General features: G+C 46.2%; 1 protein-coding gene across 1 annotated transcript; it reads left to right on the forward strand.

The window, feature by feature from the left end:
- The first annotated feature begins 258 nt into the window (after positions 1-258).
- Positions 259-24,975, forward strand: cylda (cylindromatosis (turban tumor syndrome), a). Its single transcript, XM_048263759.1, has 17 exons — positions 259-2,500; positions 4,566-5,265; positions 9,211-9,519; positions 11,063-11,168; positions 12,131-12,229; positions 13,894-14,010; positions 16,020-16,384; positions 18,576-18,741; positions 19,309-19,450; positions 19,594-19,716; positions 20,712-20,803; positions 20,987-21,053; positions 21,895-22,027; positions 22,846-22,954; positions 23,241-23,359; positions 23,735-23,951; positions 24,319-24,975. Exons 2-17 carry the CDS (start codon positions 4,759-4,761, stop codon positions 24,501-24,503), a joined length of 2,856 nt encoding a protein of 951 aa, XP_048119716.1. The 5' UTR covers positions 259-2,500; positions 4,566-4,758; the 3' UTR covers positions 24,504-24,975.

Genomic DNA, 24,975 nt, shown 5'->3' on the forward strand with positions numbered 1-24,975 from the left:
CCAGATAAGTGCAAGCAGCAATGATGTGGCCAAGCAGCCCAGCAGGGCATACTTGCTATGCTTGCTATGGAAATGTGATGACCGCACTAATGCGGGGATCACATCAACCAGCGGCAGCGGCAAACGTAAGCAACACGTTCCTAAGCGACACAAACAGTTTGTCAATTGAATACGCTCGCGTTGCGCTTTGAAAGTTGAACCAAGTTCAACGCTCAGCTTGTTCAACGCTAGCGTTACACCAGCGTTGCCACCGTTCTGCTGCCGGACCATAGAGAACAATAGGAAACCTGCTGCTTGCCGCTGGCTAATGTGATCCCTGCCTAAGACCAAGCTTTATGGTAAATGATGATTAGCCATCATTACCTGTTTGGCCCAAATGGGTTTGGCAGCAATTAGATTATCTTTTTTATTCAAACACCTTCTGATTTACTCTGCTGAAGAAGGTCTGCTGACCGAAAGCTTGCACAGATTTGAGTAAAAACTTTTTTGCACAGACTAGAGTGTGTGGATTTTTCTTCTATCCTTTTTTTCTTCTATCCATTCAAATATCTTCTGAAATATGATCTCACTTTCTACCACTGATTTTTAAAATCTAAAATCGATCTATGGATTACTATCCGTCAATACTGTGATAACTGGGCAAAATCTGTGGAATGTGGAAAAACAGAAAATCAAGATATATAATCTTTCATATCAAGGCGTACTGTAGATATATGCCACTTGATGGAATAAATCATGATAATGTCCCTAGTAGGTGTGCTAAATTTCAGAACTTGTTTTATAGGCATTATAGACTCCAATGACAGAAGAGGAAGGAAAATAATAATCCTAATATATGAAAAGTAAGAAACACAATGGGTTCCTACTCAGCTTGGCTGTTTAGCCCACAATATATGCAAATGTAGGCAGTCACAATTAGGTGTGTAGGCAGCATCACTGCTTGTCCCTTAATATTGTTGTCCCCAACTTGTCCCCAATACAATTCTTTGCTAAGCAGGTTCACTGCTTGGCCCCCAATAATATGCATTGAAACACAGTGTCCCTAACTAGCTTTGCTTCATGGTCCCTAAATAGAGAAGGTAGAGACACAATAATTATCTAGCCTACGTAGGTCTTGGTGGCAACTTTGACCAAGTTATTACAATATTGGAAAAGTATTACATGATTGGGTTCTGAAAAAATAAAGTTAAACCCAATAATGTAAAAAACTCCTATGAATGTAATAAGACATTGTAATACATTATTGGGATATTATTGCATTATCAGGTGTTATTACATTTTTGATGGAGTTAGGAGACTTCTATTACATCTTTTGTCTTGTGTGTCATTTATTATTTTGAAAATTTGTTTGTCATGTCTTGGTGTCACGGGTAGGCCCCCGACTGGCATCTTTTGTCCTGTGTGTCAATGTCTTGTATGTGGAGCGCTTTGGGTTGCACTCTGCATACAAAAATGTGCTATATAGGCCCTAAATAAAAGTGACTTGACTTGAAATCATTGGGAGTTAGGTCTATTACATTATTGGGAAGTTATTACATCATTGGGTTCTAGGCTTTGGAAAAGGTCAGAAAAGCTCTAAATGTTTGTGCACTGTAAGACTACTTCTTTAACAGTATTCTGAAATTAGGCTATGTGCCTTTGTGGTAAAACTCAGCCCCTCGCCTAGTGGTGGCAGGCAGGAGGCCCTCACAACAGTAGCCTAACCAGCATTATTATTTGGGGGGGGTCCAACCAAGTGTATTTTTTCATAGCCCCCAACATTTCTATATGTTTCACTGGCTGGCCATGTGTAACCTTCTGACATGTTGCCTAGTTTATGTGTAAACGGCATTTTACGTGTTAGAGTGTATTATTTCATGAGCTCCAATGGCATTGCCTGCAATATTAGAACTATAAGTTACACTACTGTGTGCAACTAGCCAGCCTCTTATGACTGCATTTTCCAGTCTATTCTAACCCTGGCAGACTGTTCTTCTGTTTCCTTACAACCAAACCTCTGGAAAACCCCAGAAGGCGGGTTTCTGAAAATTGACATGGACATTGGCCATCCCACATCTATAACGCCTTTTGATTTGCCAATGATGAAGCACGTAGTATCCGCAAATGTCAGTGTAGCATGGCGTCGTAACTCTCCTTGTAAATAAACTGAAATTGGTTCTAAATTATTTAACACCTTGCTGTCTTGTATTCACTTGTCGACCGTCAGTAGAATGGCCATGTAACTAGCCTTGGACAGTCAACAAGCTGTCGTCGAAGTGCATATTAAAGAACTTAAGAAAATAAACAGTACAATTTTGGTCTAAATTCGACTGCATGGGCTACGGATACAGCTGTCTGTTGGCGAGCTAGCCAGCCAGCCAGCCAGTCGAGTACCAGTCGAGCTTTGAAGCAGTGAGTGAAACGACCAAGGCTGGCTTGTGGATTTGACAGAAGCGAGTCCACAGTGGAACACTTTTGGTAACGTTAGCGTCTCCTGTGAGATGTCATCTGAAATAAGCAGGTAGGCACTTCAAAAGAATTAAATGCGATGGTAGTTTCAGAGAGTTTGGCAAGTTGTATGGCAATGTAGTCAGCTAATGAGAATGTAGGCATCCATGAAATCAGCCAATCCACCTAGCAAAGATAGCTAGCCGATGAAATGTCAGTGCTGTTGGCTAACGTTAGCTAGTTTACGTTACGTTTCCGTAGCTATCTAGCTAGTCAGCCATACAGCGATGGAAATGTCATTATAGGGATGAAACTAAACCAAACCCAACTGCATTCACTGGTCTGCAGCTCTACATTTGTCATGTAAAGTATGCAGAGACACAAGAAATGAAATTGTTGACGTTTCAGAGATATTTTCAGCAAGATGTTTTCCTATTAGAAGATGCCTCGGGAACAAGTTGGCTCATGAAGCTAACTAGATTCTAGCTGTAGCTTTACAACGTTATCATATATCGTAGAGGGATTTGGTTATTATGCTAGCCGGCTAACTAGCTGGCTGTTGGTTTAAAGGCCTGCCATCGTTCACATGGAGGCAATACATAGATGCTATATATATATATATATATATATATACTAACTGTCAGTATATATATCTATGGAGGCAAGATAGCAGCTAACTGTACCTTTGGATTCAGCGAAAGGTATTCGCCATCACACCTGATGATAAAGGCAAACATATTTTCATGATATGGCGTTATGTCACCTTATGCAAGGTAACAACATATTATTTAGAATTTAGGCATGGCCAGGTAAAATTATGCTGCTGGTGGAAAACATTGGCTTGGCTAGATATCCAAGTCAATTATGATCTACTGACAGTAGATCGGCATCTGAAATAAATATATAAAATGTCAAACCTGGGTAACGACGAGTTCCTATTCAAATACAAAAAAAAAAACATCACGATAATAAGCGATTGACAGACAGTACTAGTCTGATCATTCAGCGATATTCTCTTCATTTTGACGACTGTGACATTGGGCATATTTTCATCGACACGATTGTAACACATTTGTAACAACAGAGGTTTTTAGTCTGAGTCTTGTAGGGATGGTAAGCAAAGTCATTCTGTATTTCAGTTCCATTGGAATCCACCTGTTTTCTGTGGCCAAGACTGAAATTGCAGTGCTCTGTCCAGCTTTTGCCATTTTATATTAAAACGCCTTTTTTGGGAAATAATGCATTACACTCGTTTTATTTTAAGATTTGTGGTATTGTGAAAATGGAAAGAATGCTACATGATTTGGTCTAATCCTTGTGAATGTCTTTCTCGGTTGGAAGCGTCACACAAAATACATAAACATGGCTGTTTCTGAGAGTCCAGTCTTTTAGACCTCTTATGACATATTACACCTTTTTCATGAGAGGAATGTTCTGTATTATCCTTATCACTGTGCAGGATGTGCTGTGTTCGATTGCTCAGGCCTGTGAATTCCCCCACAGTCTCCTCATCCACTTTATCTGACTGCATTTCCTCACCCAGGGAACGATTCAGCCATCTGACTCAGACTTGGCTAGTGTGTGTGTCAATGCTTGCAATCTTTGTTTACATAAATGCTGACTGTATGAGGCATCTTTTAAAATAGATAGCTTTGTGGATGTCCATCTAGGAACATGATTTAAAAAAAGGTTAGGCTGTGTAAGAATGAGTATTAGTAAGCAGATGCTATGTACAGTTAATATTAGCTGTGTTGTTGGTAAGTTAATTAAATGCACTCTTTCATTCCTGCTGCAGGGTGGTGAGTTTTTTTGTGGCTGATATGAATGGGCAGGGCAGAGCTGTGAACCTGAGTGTGAATAAACAGTCAAGATTTTTTGTAGTGTTAGTGGATTGTTTAGTGAACCTTTCATTCTTTTATTTATAAATCCATTTGGTGAAATGCTTAAAATTCCCTGTAGCTTTTAGGCTGATCGGTGCTTTTGTTCTTTGTTTTTCAAGTACAAAATGTATAATCGCAAATTAAGCATACCTCTGAGGCTACCATGAAATGACAGCCTTTGGTATTCCAGACTTTTCTCTTAATTTATGTGGAATGACTGCAGACTGTAGTTTAATTATTATTCCTCCCTCTGCACAGGTCCTGATCGGTGGGCTCCTGCGATTTCCCCCTGTAGACATGCGAGCGTCCAGGTGAAGGGTCATGACTGGAGTCCTTGGCACAGATCCTGTGACTGCCCCACTGGTGTAGCCCCCAACCTCCTCGTGTTTGTGTCTGTCTCGCCCTCACCCCTCGCTCCCTGTGCTATGCCCCAGCCACCCCGCCCTCAGCCATGAGTTCGGCCCTGTGGAGCCAGGAGAAGCCCGGGGGCGGCAGCGGCGGGGGCTGCTTCCGGGAGGACTGGCGCTTCTACATGGTGGTGACGGAGTGCGTGGTGGAGAAGCCGCCGCAGAAGACGCTGCGCATCCCCCGCGGCAGCCTGGGCCAGGCCTGCCAGGAGCGCAACAGCCTGGGCCGCACGCTGCCGCCGGCCAAGGGCAAGCGGAGCCTGCGGCTGCTGGACCAGGCCAACGTGGTGCTGAGCCTGGACGAGCGTGACGTGGCCGAGCTGGACGAGAAGCTGGCCGAGCTGCTCTTCCCCATCACCAACTGCGAGGAGCGCTACAGCCTGCTGTGCAACGAGCCGCGGCTGGAGCGCGCCCGTCAGATCGACTGTGGCTCCAAGGTGCGCGTGCAGCTGCGTTCAGGCGATGACCCTCTGCCCGGCGTGGTGCGCTTCAAGGGGTCACTGCTCCCGGACCGGGCCCTCTCCGGCATCTGGTTCGGTGTTGAGCTACTGGTGAGAGATGCTGTTGTTATGTCAAATCTGAATATCATATTGATGCAGATGATGTCAGGAATAGAGAGGAACCATTTGCACACTCAGTGTAATGGAAGCGTATCTTGACAACCAGTACTCTAACATAGCACTCTACTAAGTCGGAAAAAGTCTTAATTTGCATTAAAAGCTAGACACTGGCTTTGACTGCAGGTCCTGTCCAAGGCAGGTAGAGACAGAAGAGAAATACATTTGAACGGTTACTGTATCACTTGATCAGGTCAAGTGGAAAGAATTTGTCAACACAGTGATAAGAGTCTGAAAGAGTCTGTGAACATCCAGTAGCCTCTGGAACATTCTATCAAAGGCTTCATAGTGCAAGGGAATGCAATAATAAATGCCAGTGAATGAGGGCGAATTGGACAGCAGTTAATCTACTTAATTTGTACTTGAATGTTCTCAGTGCTCATTCAAGCTCAAAGTGCTAGGCTATTAGCCTATTCTGTCAAACCTCAAGTCAGCCACTGTGAATCACAGGAAAAGCTGTCTGATGGCAAAACCACTCTGCTACCTTCCTTAAGGGTCTGTACCCAGTGGAGCCACCTGTGCGCATTTTAACCAGTCTGTCGTGGGTGGTGGAAATGTTTTCTCACGAGGAGGCGGAAGAGTCTGTAAGAGTGCTGCTGCACAGAGAAACACAATGCCGTGTTTTCTTCCTGAGGGCTCCTCGCCTCAGACCATGTGAGTGGGAGAGGGACAGTCAGCCCATGGACGTAGCTGTGTATGCAGGGGTCTGTGTCTGACCCTTTCCCATCAACACAGGCTTTTGTTCCGCTTGGCAGGGGGCTAATGAAGTCAGCTTTATGGACACGCACAGTATGCCTGGTCACTGCATCCACACTGCCCACGTGTGTCTTACATGGAATGTCGCAAGTGTGCTCGACTTGTGTACCTTGTACAATGCTTTAGGAAAACATTTAGTTAATGAGATTTGTACTTTTAAGCAGGGCGGTCTTTGCCAATTTAAAATTAATTTTAAATAGCCTTTATGAACATAGAGCCTCTATTAGCATATCTCCTCTGTGACAGTGCCATCCTAAATGTATTCTCCTATTAAATTAAAGCCCCTAAAGAAGTCTTTTTTTATGAATGTGAGAGAGTCCCTACTGTAGTTTGAATGGCTGCATCAATTTCTGGAACAGCAGCAGTTGGGAGTGGAGAGAGATTTCTCCTCTGTGTTTATGAAAGGGCTCAGTGCCTTCCGTCTTTGATGTAGTCTGTCTCAAATGTGCCCTGTAAGCACATCCAGCCGGCTTTCATAATTGGGAGAAGGTGCTGATGACGGCAATGTGCTGCACTTTGAAAACAAAACCTCCTTGCTCCACACTGTTATGCTCATTATTCAGCTCCTTGGAAGCTGTCTCATACGCCTTATTAAGACTTCTGTCTGAGGACGGGTTGGAGTGGCTCCAAAGTACCCGACAGCGTGGAGAGGATGTTGCGTATTCTTTGTATTCTATAAATAAATGGGTAATTAATTGTAGCTGCAGGTGCATAGGCAAATTATGGAAATGATGTGTGAAAATAGCCATTCTATTTCACCTGTGTTTACTAAATTAGATTGAAGAGTAGGACTGGGGCCATATTCTTTGACAAAATGTTTTGTTCTCTGTGGGCTGTCCGTCAGGGATGGGCAGTATTTCTAATACATGCATTTAAAATACGTATTTCAAATACAAAATACTATTTTGTCATTTGTATTTTATTGAGATGATGAAAATGCCTTCATATTTTGTATCAAAATACTTCAGTGTTGTGTATTTTTGTATTTTCAAAATACTGTAAAATACTTTCTGTGAAACACTGTGATGACATCTAAATAGATAGATAGATAGATAGATTACTTTATTGATCCCCAGGGGAAATTAAAAAAAATGATGGTGTTACAGCAGCAATTAATAATATAAACATATATCACACATAAACATACACATTACACATTAACATACACTTAAAAAAATAAATACAATTGGATTGGATGTATTTAAAGGGGTTAAAGAGGTTGTAAACTGCATTGTCTCTCAGCATAAGATTTTCTCTCACGGCACAAAGGGGAGTAACTATCTACCCATCTATAAAGCACAAAATCTCTGTCTCTGTCTGTCTATGGCACCCTCACATGGTCAAGCCCCTCTGCTCCAGGAGAGCGTTTATTTTCCTTTGCTGGACTGATTAACAGGCCCCATAGGCGTCGTCTTAATGCAACACTGTTTGAGAAGTTAGTTGTGCTTAAAGGCATCAGCTGAGGAGACACGACTAGCTACTGTAGCTCACACACACTCCTTTGCTCAAATAAGGACAGCACAAGGACTTGAGTTTGCAAGCTTAGATCGCAACACTTGAGCTTGCTATTTTCCTTTCTTCTTTCTGTTTTACAGTTACAGTTCTCTGACCTGTGAAATATTTCAGTGCTCTGGTAACTTAGGTACCTCAAACAAGGACATTTCCAATTTTGTACATTTTAAATAAGAAATGATTGATAATGTCAGAATTATTGACTTCTAATTGGCTTAACTGATAGGATGGTATTAATGTGACAACCTGATTTTTTTTTTTTTTATTTATTTATTTTTTTAATTTACATTGATAGAGGTTGTGCACACACCAGTTTCAGGTGTATACAAAATTATTCAACTGTAATTAAACTCACCATAAATGTGGTAGTGATGGTGTTAAATCACTTAAAAGGTTAAAATGCTACCTAAATAAGTCATCCATTTGGATTGTTTGTCTTTGATTTATTGTCACAGATTCATAGTGGGCAATCTATTACACCAACAGAGTAAATACTGTCAGTATACTTAAGGAAGTGTTCCTTGAGTTACCGAACATTTCTCAGGGCTACTTTAATAGGGGAGATGGAATCGCCCTTTAGTGAGCGCAACGCGGCACAGGTCTTAACCTGCTTTATCCAGAGGGAGACATTTTTGGATGCAGTGACAAAAAGCCTATCATGGCCTGGCTGGGAAGTGTGACAGTTGTGGAGTCGGCATTCGTAGCCTGTCGCTGCAAAATAGTACATCTTCAAACTCAAATACAGTAGACTAACAGTCAATAAAAGGGGACTGTCAGAGCAGCACAACATACTAAAAGCCATGCCCATGCCAAGCCATGAGTGTCCTGTTCACTCTTAAACTTTCTATCACATTTGGTGCCTCTACCTAGCCACTTCGTAAATGTGTTAGAATTAGTTCTGTACTTTAAAGAACAGTTTGAGCGATCACATTAGCCTACGTTCAATGTTGCAATATTATCAGTAGGCCCTATGTGCAATTGACTTTTGAGCAGGATCTTACAAGAACATTTTGAAATAAATGGAAAGACACAGTGATGATGTGATTTTGCACTCAGCTGTATCCTAGGCCTGCTAGTGGTGAGTCTGTTTATTTATGACTATAGTCTATTTACTTGTATTGTAGCCTATGCAACTATTCTAGTCTATGTATACTATGTGCTAGTCTACTAAACACTATAGGCTATGACCGCTATGGTCTTGCACTATTTTCTCCCACGATCCCATGATCATATAGTTTCAGTTATCCAAAAGGCTTGAAGGATGCTCTTTATTATATGGCAATTTTGGAAAAATAACTGATAAAAGTGGCGTGAGGTGACCCCCTGTCAGTGCTCATGACCCCCCCCCCCACACCGGTTGCTCTCCGACTCCAACCTTGTTAGGGGTTTATGGGATGTCTACCATGAGGGGTCAGCATATCTCATCTGTTGATTGATTATGGATTATATTTTGAAAATACAAAAATACAGTATTTTATTTTGATACATTTTTTTGACTGCTGTATTTTGTAGCTTATTCTGATGCATTTTTAAGGTGGGTATTTGGTATTTTATTTGGAAATTTTTGATTCTGATTCTGATTCTGATTCTGATTCTGATTCGCCTCTGCAGGAGGAGGGCCGAGGCCAGGGCTTCACGGAGGGCTCGTACCAGGGCCAGCAGCTGTTCCGCTGCGAGGACGAGTGTGGCGTGTTCGTGGCCGTGGACAAGCTGGAGCTGTGGGAGGACGAGGACGACGAGCTGGGCGAGCTGGAGGTGGACTCGGTCACGCTGGTCGACAGCGAGCACGACTTCCCGCCGCTGGAGATCAACTCGCGCGTGCTGGTGCAGACCCGCGAGGGGCCCGAGCGCGGCACCATCATCTTCTACGACCTGTTGCCCGGCAACGAGAGCCTGGGCTTCTACGTAGGGGTGGACATGGTAAGAGGTCTTCCTGTCCAAACTCAACACTTGTACTGTGGTATTATTATTGGTATTATTACTGTGGTGTTTATATAAAATAGTTTACCTAAAAAAACTATGTGAAAACCATTAAAAGTCATTACTGACATGTAAGTGTTGGTCAGACCCTCTGATCAGTATAACTTTTCTTAGGAACCACTGGAAACAACTCTGTTAGAGTAATGAGTTTATAGTTTGAAAGATGTATCGGTTGTATATTAAAACAGTTCATGGAGCCACTTTATTATTTGCAAGGTTACAAAAAAATGGCTGCCTCATGGTAGTTTGAATATTACTGTAGTTACACAAAGCTGTCCTCTCCAGAGTCCAGCAGGCTTGACTCAGCAGTTGAGATGGTGCATTGTGTGTAGCTTCATGAGCTGCGATGGGCAATCTTATCCTGGTGGAGCGCAGCGCAGATGCAGATGCAGATTTCCACCCCAGCCGTGCAAGGAGTGCACCTGATCCTTGCTAATGAGCGGTCTTGGTCTGGGGCCTGGGCTCAGCTGTGGGGGAGAAGGGAGTCAGGTGTGCTGCTCTCTCTGCCTCTCAGTGGACAGCTCTGGACCTCTGCGGGAAAATAAGGGCCAACTGCAGTAGCAGGGGGGGAAGGAAGAGGAAAGACAGGAGCAGGTGCTGTAGCAGGGGCAGTAGCAGAAGGGGCAGTAGTTGGGGCAGGGGCAGTAGCAGAAGGGGCAGTAGTTGGGGCAGGGGCAGTAGCAGAAGTGGCAGTAGTTGGGGCAGGGGCAGTAGCAGAAGGGGCAGTAGTTGGGGCAGGGGCAGTAGTAGAAGGGGCAGTAGTTGGGGCAGGGGCAGTAGTTGGGGCAGGGGCAGTAGCAGAAGGGGCAATAGTTGGGGCAGAGGCAGTAGCAGAAGGGGCAATAGTTGGGGCAGAGGCAGTAGCAGAGGCAGTAGCAGAAGGGGCAGTAGTTGGGGCAGGGGCAGTGCTTGGGGCAGGGTGCATAGGCAGTAGTAGGGGCTGGAGCTGGAGCTGTGGCTGTAGCAGGGACGCTGGCGACGGCAGCAGCAGCAGCAGCAGCAGCAGCAGCTCAGCCCACTCACTGCTGGCCTGAGACAAGGCACAGTCACGCGGCGTGTGAGCCACCGACAGAGCACTGGATGACCACTGCTGTGGCACGCGGCCAGCATCCAGACAGGGACGGAGAGAGAGAGAGAAAGAGAGAGAGAGAGAGAGAAAGAGAGACCAAGCCCATGCCTCTTTTCCCATCAGTCCTTCAAGAATCCTCCCCTTACTCGCAGCCAGCGCTCGGCTTTCTGTAGGACTCATCTGGACTCCTAGCTGCCTAAGTTAATCAGTCCCAGTGTAGAGGCAGGCAGGCGGGCGGAGGCGGCATCACAGACTGTGCCTCAGCTCAGCGGCTGGGGGTGGAACCTTGTGCTGTAAAGGGGGCTTTATGGACTCTGCAGAAGGCAGGACTTGAGAAGGTAGGATTTGAGGAGATGAGGACCCTTGCCCACGCTAACGCTAACAGGCTGTTATCTGCCACTCCTCCTCCTCCAGGACAATCCCATTGGGGACTGGGACGGCGTTTTTGACGGGAAGCTGCTGTGTAGCTTTGCCAGCCTCGAGCACACCCGCCTCGTGCCCGTCTGTGACGTGATGCCAGGTAAGACTCACCACCTGGTTTGTGTGTGTGTGTGTGTGTGTGTATGTATGTGTGTGTATTTATGGGTGTGTGTGTGTTTCTGTTTTTTGTATGTAGAAAGAGTTTTGTGTTCTAACTTGTAATGAGTTGACTAGCGACAACCTGGAAGAATGCCAAGGTTATTGGGTCATTTCCCAGCAAACACAACACTGATACAACAGGACAATGCCAATTCAAGCTTAACGTCATTAGTCCCAGTCGGAAATTGGTGGAGGTTTTCTGTGCGTCGGGTGGCGTTGTTGGGATTCCACGGTGACGGGAGGCTTGACTGCTGGGTGAGTGTCGGAGAGAGGCGTCCATGTTCCACTGGCAGGCCCGAAGACAGAGGCTCTTTTGTCTCTCGGCTTGTTTTTCAGAGTCAAGTGCAGCGGAGAGCCTCTCTGACTCCCAGCTCGCTTGCTGTCGCTTTATTGATTTGTTTGCCTGTGTGTGTATGACTCTCCCACCAGCTCTGACTGCAGATAGTTTGACTTGGGCACTCTTCAAGAGTGTGTGTGTGAGTGTGTGAGTGTGTGTGTGTGAGTGTGTTTAAATTGCCTATTGTCATAGAAAGCCTCTTTGTTGTTGAAGGACTTAGAGAACTAAAAGTGTTCCCCAAGCGTAAGGCTGATGGTCCATTTTTGAAAAGGGGTGATGTATTGGAGGAGTGTCCTCTAGTCTTAATCCTTGTGCTCCAAACACAGTTCAATGGCTACTTTGGCTTGTGCTATTATTTAGATTAGATGGATGGAGGCACTTGTGACCCAAACTCTGCATACTATTTCCTCCTATCAGATTACAGAATGGTTTAGGGGTGACCTATCTTGTCCTAGTATGCTACACCTATGTATAGGCTACTGTATATGCAGCACACGAATGGATAGATATGCATTCTGTGCTATTGTTAATAGTGTGTGTGTGTGTGTGTGTGTGTGTGTGTGCAGAGTACTCCATGCAGGACCAGAGGCCCCCCAAGCACAGCTTTGCCTCTAGAGGCAGCAGCAGTGACAAGTCCTCTGGCCAGAGCAAACCAAAGAGCAAAGGTAAACACACGGCACTCACCACAGCACCACACGAGTACCTCGTCTCCCTCACTGTAGATATGTCTGCCTCCTCAGTGCATAGTACCTAATATTGCTGTAGTGCTCTCTGCTAACAATGCCAGCAAAGCACTCAGATTCAGATGTAAGTGTAGCCTGTAGTTTAGGGGTCAATATTATGAACATAGCTTGCTAGCTAGTTGCTATTCCTGAAAGTCCTGAAAAGTTGCATTTGAGCCTACTAACTGTTGATATTTGTCTCCGTTGACACAATTTACAGCTGATTATATGCTTCTGTACTATGTTCTCATTGTCTGAGACAATCACTGACTGCTGTTTATAACAACATTTCGAAATATGAATTAATTCCATGCCCTAACTGTGGAAGTCATGAATAAATCTCATATACGGTCCCACTGAGTCTATGCGTGTGTAAGCATGGCCAAGAATATGGACAGCAGCCTGCCACTGATGTGGCTTGCGTTTGAGGAGTGAAGGCTTTGAAGTAGTGCTGTCTGGCTGATGGTTGTCGCCCTGTGTGGGCTCCTTCCTAGATGTTCTGCTGATGATGAAAGACGCGGTTTGTTTTGTAGAGCTGTGCTCTGCACTGCATGGCTCTAACACAATAGAGACACACACGCACACAAACACACACACACACACACACACACACACACACACACACACACACGCACGTACGCTCACACACACCCTTTTTCTCTCTTTCTTTCCTCTGTTTTCTCTCTTTCTTTCTCCCTCTCTCTCTCTGGATTGCCTTCAGCTTCTGTCCTGTCTGCTCTCCCTAACTGCTGTTGTCACTGCAGATATTTTAGCCCATCTTAAGCCCTTTGGGGAAAGTGGGTTGCTCTGAACCGAGGAGGCCTGTGCATTCCATTCTTGCAGGGGAAATGCCTCAGCCACTCCTGCAAAATGGCATTTATTGTTGAATTATCGTCTGGTTAGTTTTGGTTAGTCAATTTTAAGCGAGTGACTATAACCCATTACTTAAAATAGCATAGCATAGCTTCAGCAGGTCAATATCAGCTAGTAATTGTACGCTTGTTTTTACTATAATAGGGACTGCACACTTCATGTGTGGTAACTGTCTGCCTTTCTTCTTTGTCAACATACATTTACGGCAAATGATATGCACACACGTCTCAGAGGTTTGGAATTACCGTCATACCAACAGGTTTGCCACTAATCGCTCAGATTTAACTCTGTGACATGTTCTTTTTTTAGTTGCAGCAAGAATAACCTATAGAGAGACTTTATTACAGTAATTTCCAACTCCAAATATGGTAACTGCTTCATGTAAATACAAGGTTGTTGTAATTTAGTTATTGATGATTTTTTTTTAGATAACATTAACATACCATAATATTTATTTATTTATTTAGCTGATGCTTTTGTACAAAGCAACTTACATAACAGTAACATTCCTCTTGTTCTTTCATTAAATCAGTAGGCATTCTTTTCTTTTGGAGCCTAATTTGAAATGTGGCTAGTTTCATTGTTCACTTCACATTTCTTATGAGCTGAAAATGGAAGCTGAAATATGTAGGCCTAGACATGCGACGAGTGATTCCAAACCTTTGGGCTACAGTGACCTGTCCGCCCACCCACGAGATGCTCACTGTCTCTCTATTGAACTGTGTTATTTCCAGGATTAGGTCTTCAGTGTGGGAGTAGGAGCAAGTCTGAGTTTTATTACACTTTAAATGGCAGTTCTATTGATCACCCAGCCCAGTCCAAATCCAAAAGCACATGGTACATTGATGAAGGTAATCTCATATGTGACCAGACGCACCACTCACTGGGTACAAGGGCTCTGACTGGAAGGGTTGCATTGCTGTCTAAAATCACTTATAAGTGAATGAATGAATGCTGTTGTGACATAGCGTCATTGTTTACTTTAACATTTTTGGTACTAGAACTAACATTTTGCTCTTAATACTGGATGGAAAATGAAAAAAACAAAAACTAAGATTTGGTAAAACTCTTCCAATCTGACCTTTGATCCCAAGTGAGTTTTTTTGTTCATTGGCTCCTTCATTATAATCATATGGTATGATGTCCGATTATGTGTCCAGAAGGCTTCCACTAATGTATAATGACCTCACACTTAATTAGGATTATTGATGATTTAGGCTTATATCCCAATATACCCAAGTGCCATGTAGTGTATGCCACTGGTCAAATGTACAAATCTTGGCATAACTGTTACATGTTTCATTATGTTGAAGGAAAATATGCCTTAATGAAAGCCTTTTTTCATGGGTTAACAAAATACAAAATTCTGTATCTGTAGTAACAAAAGAAGGGTTTAGTAAGATGGAACTGGGTTCCTAGCCCATGGTGGGTGCTGGTGCTGTTGCTATGGAAGGGTTTGTCTCACGTCATCACTGTTTGTGGTTGTGCTGCACCTCAGTGTTCTGATGCTCTCAGTGTCACGGCTGTGAAGGAGCCTTCAGTGTTGCCGTTGATCCCTGGCCATGTGTAGGCTCTCACCCAAAGACTGGATCCCACCCCACACGCTCACCTGCATGCCTCATTGTGGCATTGTATTTCCCTGTCATTGTTCAGTGTTGCCATTTTTTATTTTTTTTTCAAAAGAATTCTAAATGTTTCGGTGTCATCTTTGGCTGAGTTCCGCTGTGAGGCTTGGTTCATTTGCGTTTCTGTTTGGTGGTTGTCACCACCTTTGTGTCCTCACCACATCCTCCCCCACTCCTCCTTTGCTTGTGCCGTTTCTTCGCCCTGGCCTCTCTCTCTAACTCTACTTATCTCTGTTTTTGGATCAATGTGGGCATTTGCTACAAAGCGTCATGCAGCTGTCTGCGTATGTATGCATTTATGAACTTTGCATTAACTCACAACACAACAGATGATTATGTGAATATAGAGACAAAATAGATTCAGGGGAGGGGAGGGGGAGAGGGTTAAAGGAATGAATTTTGAGACTAGTAGTAATTTCATAGTAGTAAATCATCCGTAAAAAGAAAGTATATTTACGTGTTATTGGCACATCTTTTTTCCCCGTCCATTCAACCGTAGTTTTGAAAAGTAATCGCAAGCCTGAAGCAATTTACTCATTGTTGCTTTCGGTCAAAAAACAAAAGTAATGCAATATGAAACAGTTAATTCTATGCCTACAAATACTACCATAGGGTAGTACCGAAGTGATTTCATGATCTGATGCACTCATGTCAGGAAAAGACCAGGGGGAAGCCTGTAAACAAGCCCCCCCCTGACACAACACAACATGCTGACTCTAAGCTGACACTTTAAGCATGGCAAAGTGTAATTAACGCCATTCCCAGTGAAGAGACTGAGAAAGATGTAGGGGGAAGCAGAAGTGACAAAAAGCAGAAATGAGAATCATCAAAAAGGAACTTGATGTGATGGCTAAAACATAAAAAAATGTCAAAATTAGACAATGAATTTGGACTATGGTAAACCATGAGAATATCACGAGTGGAACTCTGGCTCTTTCTAGAGGACAACAAAGGAATTGCTTACATTTAGTCTTTTCATATGTGCATATGTGATTTCATTCAAACAGAGTAGATGATAGTTGAGGATGGTTCAGATCGGCAGTGCAGTGTTCAATAAGTAATGCAGACTTCTTCGAGCAAGCACTTCATTGAATTCCACATTGATACATTTGCTTTCTCTCATCAATCAAGAACAGTATTTTTAGGCTTTTTTATCTGTATTTTTTGCTAGTGCAGATTTTCACTGTGTGTCTTCCATGTTTCCATGTTTTCTCCTCCACGTTGGTCGATGGCAGTGGGAGAGGACCCTGCCAAGTCCCTCACGGACACTCCCCCCGACTTCAATCAGGCGTCTCCGCCGTCCCGCGCCGTCCCGCCCTCCACCTCGCTGACCAGCGACCAGAAGTTCCACTCGCTGCCCTTCAGCCTGAGCCGCAAGAGCGGCCCCAACGGCAGCATGAGCCAGGGCCCTCTCTCGCTGTCCGTGCAGTCGGTCAGGGCCGACCAGCCCGACCTGCAGCAGGGCCAGCAGCAGCAGGGCCAGCAGCAGCAGGACCAGCAGCGTTTGAGCCTGACGCAACCCCATTTCCCCCAGATGCTGCCGCTTGGCTGGCCAGCAGGGCCAGCAGCAGCAGGGCCAGCAGCAGCAGGGCCAGCAGCAGCAGGGCCAGCAGCAGCAGGGCCAGCAGCAGCAGGGCCAGCAGCAGCAGGGCCAGCAGCAGCAGGGCCAGCAGCAGCAGGGCCAGCAGCAGCAGGGCCAGCAGCAGCAGGGCCAGCAGCAGCAGGGCCAGCAGCAGCAGGGCCAGCAGCAGCAGGGCCAGCAGCAGCAGGGCCAGCAGCAGCAGGGCCAGCAGCAGCAGGGCCAGCAGCAGCAGGGCCAGCAGCAGCAGGGCCAGCAGCAGCAGGGCCAGCAGCAGCAGGGCCAGCAGCAGCAGGGCCAGCAGCAGCAGGGCCAGCAGCAGCAGGGCCAGCAGCAGCAGGGCCAGCAGCAGCAGGGCCAGCAGCAGCAGGGCCAGCAGCAGCAGGGCCAGCAGCAGCAGGGCCAGCAGCAGCAGGGCCAGCAGCAGCAGGGCCAGCAGCAGCAGGGCCAGCAGCAGCAGGGCCAGCAGCAGCAGGGCCAGCAGCAGCAGGGCCAGCAGCAGCAGGGCCAGCAGCAGCAGGGCCAGCAGCAGCAGGGCCAGCAGCAGCAGGGCCAGCAGCAGCAGGGCCAGCAGCAGCAGGGCCAGCAGCAGCAGGGCCAGCAGCAGCAGGGCCAGCAGCAGCAGGGCCAGCAGCAGCAGGGCCAGCAGCAGCAGGGCCAGCAGCAGCAGGGCCAGCAGCAGCAGGGCCAGCAGCAGCAGGGCCAGCAGCAGCAGGGCCAGCAGCAGCAGGGCCAGCAGCAGCAGGGCCAGCAGCAGCAGGGCCAGCAGCAGCAGGGCCAGCAGCAGCAGGGCCAGCAGCAGCAGGGCCAGCAGCAGCAGGGCCAGCAGCAGCAGGGCCAGCAGCAGCAGGGCCAGCAGCAGCAGGGCCAGCAGCAGCAGGGCCAGCAGCAGCAGGGCCAGCAGCAGCAGGGCCAGCAGCAGCAGGGCCAGCAGCAGCAGGGCCAGCAGCAGCAGGGCCAGCAGCAGCAGGGCCAGCAGCAGCAGGGCCAGCAGCAGCAGGGCCAGCAGCAGCAGGGCCAGCAGCAGCAGGGCCAGCAGCAGCAGGGCCAGCAGCAGCAGGGCCAGCAGCAGCAGGGCCAGCAGCAGCAGGGCCAGCAGCAGCAGGGCCAGCAGCAGCAGGGCCAGCAGCAGCAGGGCCAGCAGCAGCAGGGCCAGCAGCAGCAGGGCCAGCAGCAGCAGGGCCAGCAGCAGCAGGGCCAGCAGCAGCAGGGCCAGCAGCAGCAGGGCCAGCAGCAGCAGGGCCAGCAGCAGCAGGGCCAGCAGCAGCAGGGCCAGCAGCAGCAGGGCCAGCAGCAGCAGGGCCAGCAGCAGCAGGGCCAGCAGCAGCAGGGCCAGCAGCAGCAGGGCCAGCAGCAGCAGGGCCAGCAGCAGCAGGGCCAGCAGCAGCAGGGCCAGCAGCAGCAGGGCCAGCAGCAGCAGGGCCAGCAGCAGCAGGGCCAGCAGCAGCAGGGCAGTCATTAGTACAGCTACTTGACGTTCTAGATTTGGTTCCATGGGGGAAAAATCATAAGTTGTCAGGCACTGTGATGTCATTCAGAAGTAGTCCCCTGATTTCTTAAATAGACAATTTATTTATAGGCTTTGGACATTTCTGACCGTTCCTAAGTTTAAATCTCTCCAAGTTTCTTCTGTTCCTCTAATACATTCAGAAGTTTTTTTTTCTTTTTCATGAAAAATCCCCTCCAACGGCTTAAACGTAACTTTACACCCTCTTCCTCATTTCAAGAATTGGAATCTCTCTGGCCCCGCCCCCTCTCTACACACTCTTGGCTTGCTACTGGCTACTGCAGCTGTCATGCTAGCTACGTTGCATCTTTATGAAGAATTGTCCCACCCTAAAGTACTCAGGATTGGTTCATCACTCTTATGTGAATTAGCCTACTTGGGCTGTAATTGGTTGAAACGTAGATGCAAAGCAGAAATCCTCAGCCATGACACTGACTGCTTATTTTGCTTACAACATGTCTTTGAAAACATAGCGGTCATCATACAGACAGGTTAAAACTTGATTTTTACCAGAGGTAGTTAAGCGCAGAACTCCTCTGTTAGACCCTCATGGAATGTTAAAGTAGAACACCTTTTTATTATTATCATTATCAACTTGTTTGTGTGCAGTTAGCTCGGCTCCTCCCTGAGAGTGAAGTACAGTGAGTGAGTGACCTCAGTGAGCTGTGTGTTGATTTGTGTGTTGATTGTGTCCATGCTCCTCAGGAGGAGGAGTGTGTGGGCTGCACGGACGGCACGTTCAAGGGCACCCGCTACTTCACCTGCCCGCCCAAGAAGGCCCTGTTCGTCAAGCTCAAGTGCTGCCGGCCCGACTCACGCTTCCCCTCGCTGCACCACTCCGCCAACCCCATCGAACGCTGCAACTCCATCGGTGAGACGCCGCCCTAACAACCAGCGCTTATAGCAAACACTAAACACCTTCAACACTAAACATAGTAGGCTTATTAAAAACAGTGAGCATGAGGTGCAGTATACTTGGCTATGGGAAACCGATAACATCGATGAAGATGGTTTTGAAAGATAACCGTTCCCGTTGGTGGAACAGGTCTCTCTGAATGTCTAAATACTGTGTATACTTTATAAGTGTGGTGGCTTTGATATTTTGGCTTTGTCATATTTTGGCTTTGTCAGCCTTTGGGGGTTACCTCAGGGATGTAACAGTTAGTGGATCAGGCTTATACCTTACTAAATGCTGTGTATACCTACCGTACTTTCTCAGCTATTAGCTGCGGCTTATACATTGATTTTGCTAAATTTCTTCAGTTATGAGGTTAATACACGGGGGCAGTTAATATTAATATAGTTTTGTTTCTTTTAACTTGCATAAAACACTGTCCTGCGGCTTATACACAATGCGGCTAATGCGCAGGAAATGACTGTATACTGCACCAGTGAAATGGATGTAAGCATGTGTGTTTGTGTGTGGTGATGCATGCAGCCTTTGGAGGGTACCTGAGCGAGGTGGTGCATGAGAACACCCCTCCGCGCACAGAGAACGACGGGCTGGAGGTGATGGTGGGCAAGAAGAAAGGCATCCAAGGCCACTACAACTCCTGCTACCTGGACTCCACCCTCTTCTGGTAATTTGTGGTTCTCAAGTAGTAAACCTACCAGAATTCTAGCTTGGGCTTTTTAAAAAAAGATATAAATTCCCTCTATCTCTCTGTCTCTTATGCAATCTCTCTCTCTCTCTCTCTCTCTCTCTCTTTCTCTCTCTCTTTAGTCTGTTTTCTTTCAGCTCTGTTTTGGATACAGTACTGCTGAGGCCTCGGGCCAAAACTGATGTTGAGTATTACAAGGAGACACAGGAGCTGCTGCGCACAGAGATCGTCAACCCGCTACGCATGTGAGTGGATCACACTCCCTCCCTCCACTGGATCACACTCTCCCTCCCTCCCTCCCTCCCTCCACTGGATCACACTCTCTCCCTCCAATGGATCACACTCTCTCCCTCCACTGGATCACACTCTCTCCCTCCACTGGATCACACTCTCCCTCCAGTGGATCACCCACCCACCCACCCTCCCTCCCTCCCTCCCTCCCTCCCTCCCTCCACTGCATCACACTGGCTGCGGGGGCAGTCGTGGCCTACTGGTTAGCACTTCGGACTTGTAACCGGAGGGTTGCCGGTTCGAACCCCGACCAGTAGGAACGGCTGAAGTGCCCTTGAGCAAGGCACCTAACCCCTCACTGCTCCCCGCAGCTGTTGATACAGGCAGCTCACTCTTGCGGGGATTAGTGTGTGCTTCACTTGTGTGTTCACTGTGTGCTGAGTGTTTCACTAATTCACGGATTGGGATAAATGCAGAGACCAAATTTCCCTCACGGGATCAAAATAGTATATATACTATACTTACTTACTTATACTCTCTCCCTCCGTCCCCTGGATCACACTCCCTCCCTCCCTCCCTCTCCCCATCTTGCTGACATATTGACATCACATACTGACCCCAATACAAATTATTTGCACCCCATTATTCTTTAATTGATATATTATTATTGGCTTAATATTAATGACTTAATATTGTATTATGCATTCATATATGTATGTTGTCTATATTGGCGTTTGACTATATGTTGTACTGCTACAGTTGCACCAATGACTAGAACCAAATTCCTTGTGTATGTGAACATACTTGGCCAATAAAAGCGGGTTCTGATTAAAAGCTGATTCTGATTGTGCACATAATGTAAACAGCTCAACAATTCCCAAATGGCTAACACTAAGTAGCATGCAGTTCACCCTGTGACTGATGTGTGTGTGTGTGTGTGTGTGTGTGTGTGTGTGTGTGTGTGTGTGTGTGTGTGTGTGTGTGTGTGTGTTTGTGTTTCCTCTCACAGACACGGCTATGTGTGTGCAACTAAAATAATGAAGCTAAGAAGAATCCTGGAGAAGGTGGAGGCAGCCTCTGGCTTCACCTCGGAAGAGAAAGGTAATAGAGTTGTAATAAAGGGAACAGTTGTCTTTCTTTTAAATTCTCTGGTGCTATTTCAGGAATGCGATGACTGATTGGCAAATCTCTATCCTCCTCCTCTATCTGTCTCTCTCTCTGTCTCCTCTCTCTCTCTCTTTCTCTTTGTCTATCACTCTCCCATGTAATTCCTGCCATCTACAGATCCTGAGGAATTCCTGAACATCCTGTTCCATCACATCCTGAGAGTAGACCCTTTGCTGAAGCTGCGGTGAGTGTGGTGAAGGAGCCCTGCTCTGCTCCTCACATCATGTCATCACCACACACCCCTCCCCCCTCTGCCTCTTTCTCTGACCTCATCGCTGATTTTGGCCGCCCTCATCTCGTGCAGTTAATTTCCCCCAGTGATGGGTCACACATGATTACCTGCTTGGATGTTGGCTGTCAGATGATTATGATGATTATGATTGTGCCATTAAAAAGCTTTCAAGGGCAGCAGGGAGTCCTTGTAAGACATTTTTCATGAGCCGCACATCTTGTTAAGCACTAAGACAGGCCTGACTTTGTGTAACTCCATTGCTTCGGCAGAAGGATAACATTATCACACTCACAGACAAAATACAGACTGACTGAAGGACAAACTACAGAAGTCCTATCGTTAGGAAGTGGAATTTAGATAAAGCAGATACTGTGTGTACAAATCATCACCTTTGAAGTGTTTTGTTTATGTGAGAACCTGCTCCAGTCATTTGGCATATGTAGGTGTCAAAGAAAAGCTTATAGTGCATAGCAGTGATATTGGTTGTTATATATTTATATATTTATATATTTGTTCATAAAATGTAAAAAATGTGAATCGGTTTCTGGGCTACGGTTTTAATGGTGGGTTAGAAATGTAAAGTGCTTGATGTATTTACTGCATAGGTATATCCCAGAAGATACAGCGATGACTGGAAAGAGAGTAATGCTTCTAAATGTACGCCTCCACAAAAATTTGGAGGCGTCTACCTACTGAAATAATCTGGTAATAGAAAGAATACTAAAGGAGCCTGTAGTTCTGTCGGATCAATGAGACGGAAAATCTGATTCATCTCTCTGGCTGTTCCACACAGGTCAGCCGGGCAAAAGGTCCAGGACTGCTACTTCTACCAGATCTTCATGGACAAGAAGGATAAAGTGTTAGTGCCCACAAGCCAGCAGCTTTTAGAGTGGTCCTTCATCAACAGCGATCTCAAATTCGCTGAGGTTAGTGAGATGCTTTTCTGTCATCGATGCAGTCCAAAAAAAACACCCTACATTAATTCCCCACCTATGCATTTAGTTATGTAAAAGCACTAGTATAAGAAAGCTCTATGATTTTCGCAGGTGTATGATCAGACAGTTTGTTTTTCTCGAGTTTGGTTTTGTAAATATTTCCATTGCCTTCTGAGGTGTAGCATAGCGTGAGGTGATTCCAACATGACACATCAACATTACTCATCAATGTCGGCCACAATCCTAAAGTAATTTAATGGTCAGTGACCATGTGACTTTGAAGCTGTCCAGAGTTTCAAGCAGTCTCCATATATGGACTTTAGTCATTGTGCATGGTCCTTCAAAACTACTGTTACTCATCCCACATCATTCAAATGGCATTTAGATGCAGCTCTAACCGATCAGAGTCTAGCCTGCATCTAACATACAGATTTTGGCCATTTATATTTCTGATGTTGTTGAACTGATGAGAATCAAGTTGTTTTTAAATGGAACTGCAACATTGACTGCAGAAGGAAGGACTCAAGGTGTTAGGTAGATGATGACATGGCCTTGTTGATGGTATGATTTAATCGAACCAGTTCATTTCATTGTCTGAAAAATATAATGCACGATCACAAAGTCAAAATTCCAATAAGTGATTGGGAATCCAGAAAGAAGCTCTGATGATGATTTAAGCAGAAACATACTTTCACGACCGTATCAGATTTTACAAATTGCCTGAGGCAAGAGTGCACGTTTACAGATGTAGCTCAATTAAAATAGCTCAGGGGGGGTAACGTTAAACTTCTGCTCCTCTCTCCACAAAGGCTCCCTCCTGCCTTATAATACAGATGCCTCGCTTTGGGAAGGACTTCAAAATGTTCAACAAGATCTTCCCCTCTCTCGAGCTCGACATCACAGACTTACTTGAAGACAGTAAGTGGACAACAGAGGGGGTAAACGATAACCAAGAGGTTGCTGCAAAAGGCCATGGGGCCAGTGTTGTTTCTTTGTGGCGTTGTGCACTTTTTCCTAGTTTCCCTCTAGGTTTGTGTGGCTTGAACCGCACCACTTTCTGTAGGGGGATTACAAGACAAAAAAATCCACTGTGAGGGGAATGGAGGTTTAAACAGGTGTTTTTGCTTCAGGGTGGTGTGCATGTGTGTGGTCCGAGGAAGGGTTTTTATAACCTTGGGCGTGTGTGTGTGCGTGTGTGTTGTAGCTCCTAGGGAGTGCCGCATCTGTGGGGGTCTGGCCCTATACGAGTGCAGAGACTGTTACGAGGACGGTGACATCACAGCTGGGAAAATCAAGCAGTTCTGTGAAAAGTGCAATACCCAGGTAAATGACTTAATCTGTTGTATGTAAGAGTGTGCTCATATAGCCCTGCTGTTCCTGGATTGTCCACTAGGTGGCATCATACTCCTACAGATACCTCAGACTAGCATAGTTTGGAGGAAATGAAACAGTGTTGTTATTAATGTTTAATTTCATTTCATTTAAACATGTCTGTGAAAGTTGACTATAAAAAAAATATCCCAAAGCTCATTTCAATCGTTTTTGTGATATTTCTCCAACATTAAATCATTAGTGACGAAAGTAGGGATGTGAATTTTCAGGCACAAGAGTAGGACCTTGTTTGTATGTTTTTTGCTCAGTGTGTGTGTGTGTGTGTGTGTGTGTGTGTGTGTGTGCGCTACTGGGGGGCTTGTTCAGGTCCACCTCCACCCACGGCGGAAGTCCCACCGGCACGGGAAGCTGTCCGTGCCCAAGGAACTGCAGGAGAGCGTGTGGCGTCAGGGCAGCTTCCCCCACCAGCGGATGGAGCTGTTCGCCGTGCTCTGCATCGAGACCAGCCACTACGTGGCGTTCGTCAAGTACGGCGCCGCCGACTCCGCCTGGCTCTTCTTCGACAGCATGGCCGACCGGGATGGTACGGTTAAGTTCTTGATAAAAAAAAAAAAAAAGGATTTTAAAATGCAAAGATCTCATGGCCATGTGGTCCAGATGTTAATATTTTGTGAGGGATTGAAGGGATTGAATCAACTTGAAGAGTCACATCAAAGAGGTCTTTTTTCGATTGTGGGCTAATTCCTTTGGATTGCGTCAGTTTTGATCAATTAAAACTCAATTGGAGTCATTTCCTAACACTGTCGCAGTGCAATGGAGTGGAAAGATGGAAACAAATTTAATTCTGCACAGTTGTTTGGCAAGTGTTATTTCACAGTCAGAGAGTTTATTTCTTTACAACCACACCAACCCACCCCCCCCCCATTCCCCTTTTCTCTCTTCTGTTTCAGGGGGCCAGAACGGATTTAACATCCCCCAGGTGTCGCCGTGTCCGGAGGTGGGGGCGTACCTGAAGATGACCCCCGAGGAGCTGCATGCACTGGACCCCAAGAACATCCAGGGCTACGCCCGCCGCCTGCTGTGTGACGCCTACATGTGCATGTACCAGAGTCCCACCATGAGCCTGTACAAATGAAGATATCCCACATGTGTACACACACACACACACACACAAACCCACTGACACAAACCAAACTGAGGAAAAAGGATGGGGGGGGGGGGTTGAACATGGAGTGTTGCCCATGAAACTGACATTTCCCCCTCCCTCTGCCTCCTCCTCTCCTCCCCCCTCCCCAAAAAATAAAAGAGATACTCCTCCCATCAATGCCTTGCCTGCATCGCTGTCTGTGTGAAGATGAAGATGAGATAGATGGAGAGGGTGCGGAGGGGTAAGAGGAAGAAGAGGATGATGTCGACTACGATGAAGAGGAGGAAGAGGAGGAAGAAGAAGAAGCCTATTTGCACTGTGTTTTGTTGAAGTGTTCTTCTCTTCGTGTTTTCCCTCCCATGAGTAAACACAAGTCACCCCAGTGGACAGACAATTTCTCCAGTGCCGGAAGGGTGCAGGGCTGAGTGCTCATCCTCAGAGAAGTGTGTGTGTGTGTGTG

This window comes from Alosa alosa, chromosome 14 (assembly GCF_017589495.1).
Source record: "Alosa alosa isolate M-15738 ecotype Scorff River chromosome 14, AALO_Geno_1.1, whole genome shotgun sequence".
In the NCBI taxonomy this organism is placed as follows: domain Eukaryota; kingdom Metazoa; phylum Chordata; class Actinopteri; order Clupeiformes; family Clupeidae; genus Alosa; species Alosa alosa.

Excerpts from the sequence above, each read along its gene's own strand:
- cylda (XM_048263759.1), top strand. The coding sequence starts at position 4,759 with ATGAGTTCGGCCCTGTGGAGCCAGGAGAAGCCCGGGGGCGGCAGCGGC. Across the intron at positions 11,169-12,130 it reads CGTCTGTGACGTGATGCCAG|AGTACTCCATGCAGGACCAG; the intron begins GTAAGACTCACC and ends GTGTGTGTGCAG. Across the intron at positions 12,230-13,893 it reads GAGCAAACCAAAGAGCAAAG|GATTAGGTCTTCAGTGTGGG; the intron begins GTAAACACACGG and ends TGTTATTTCCAG.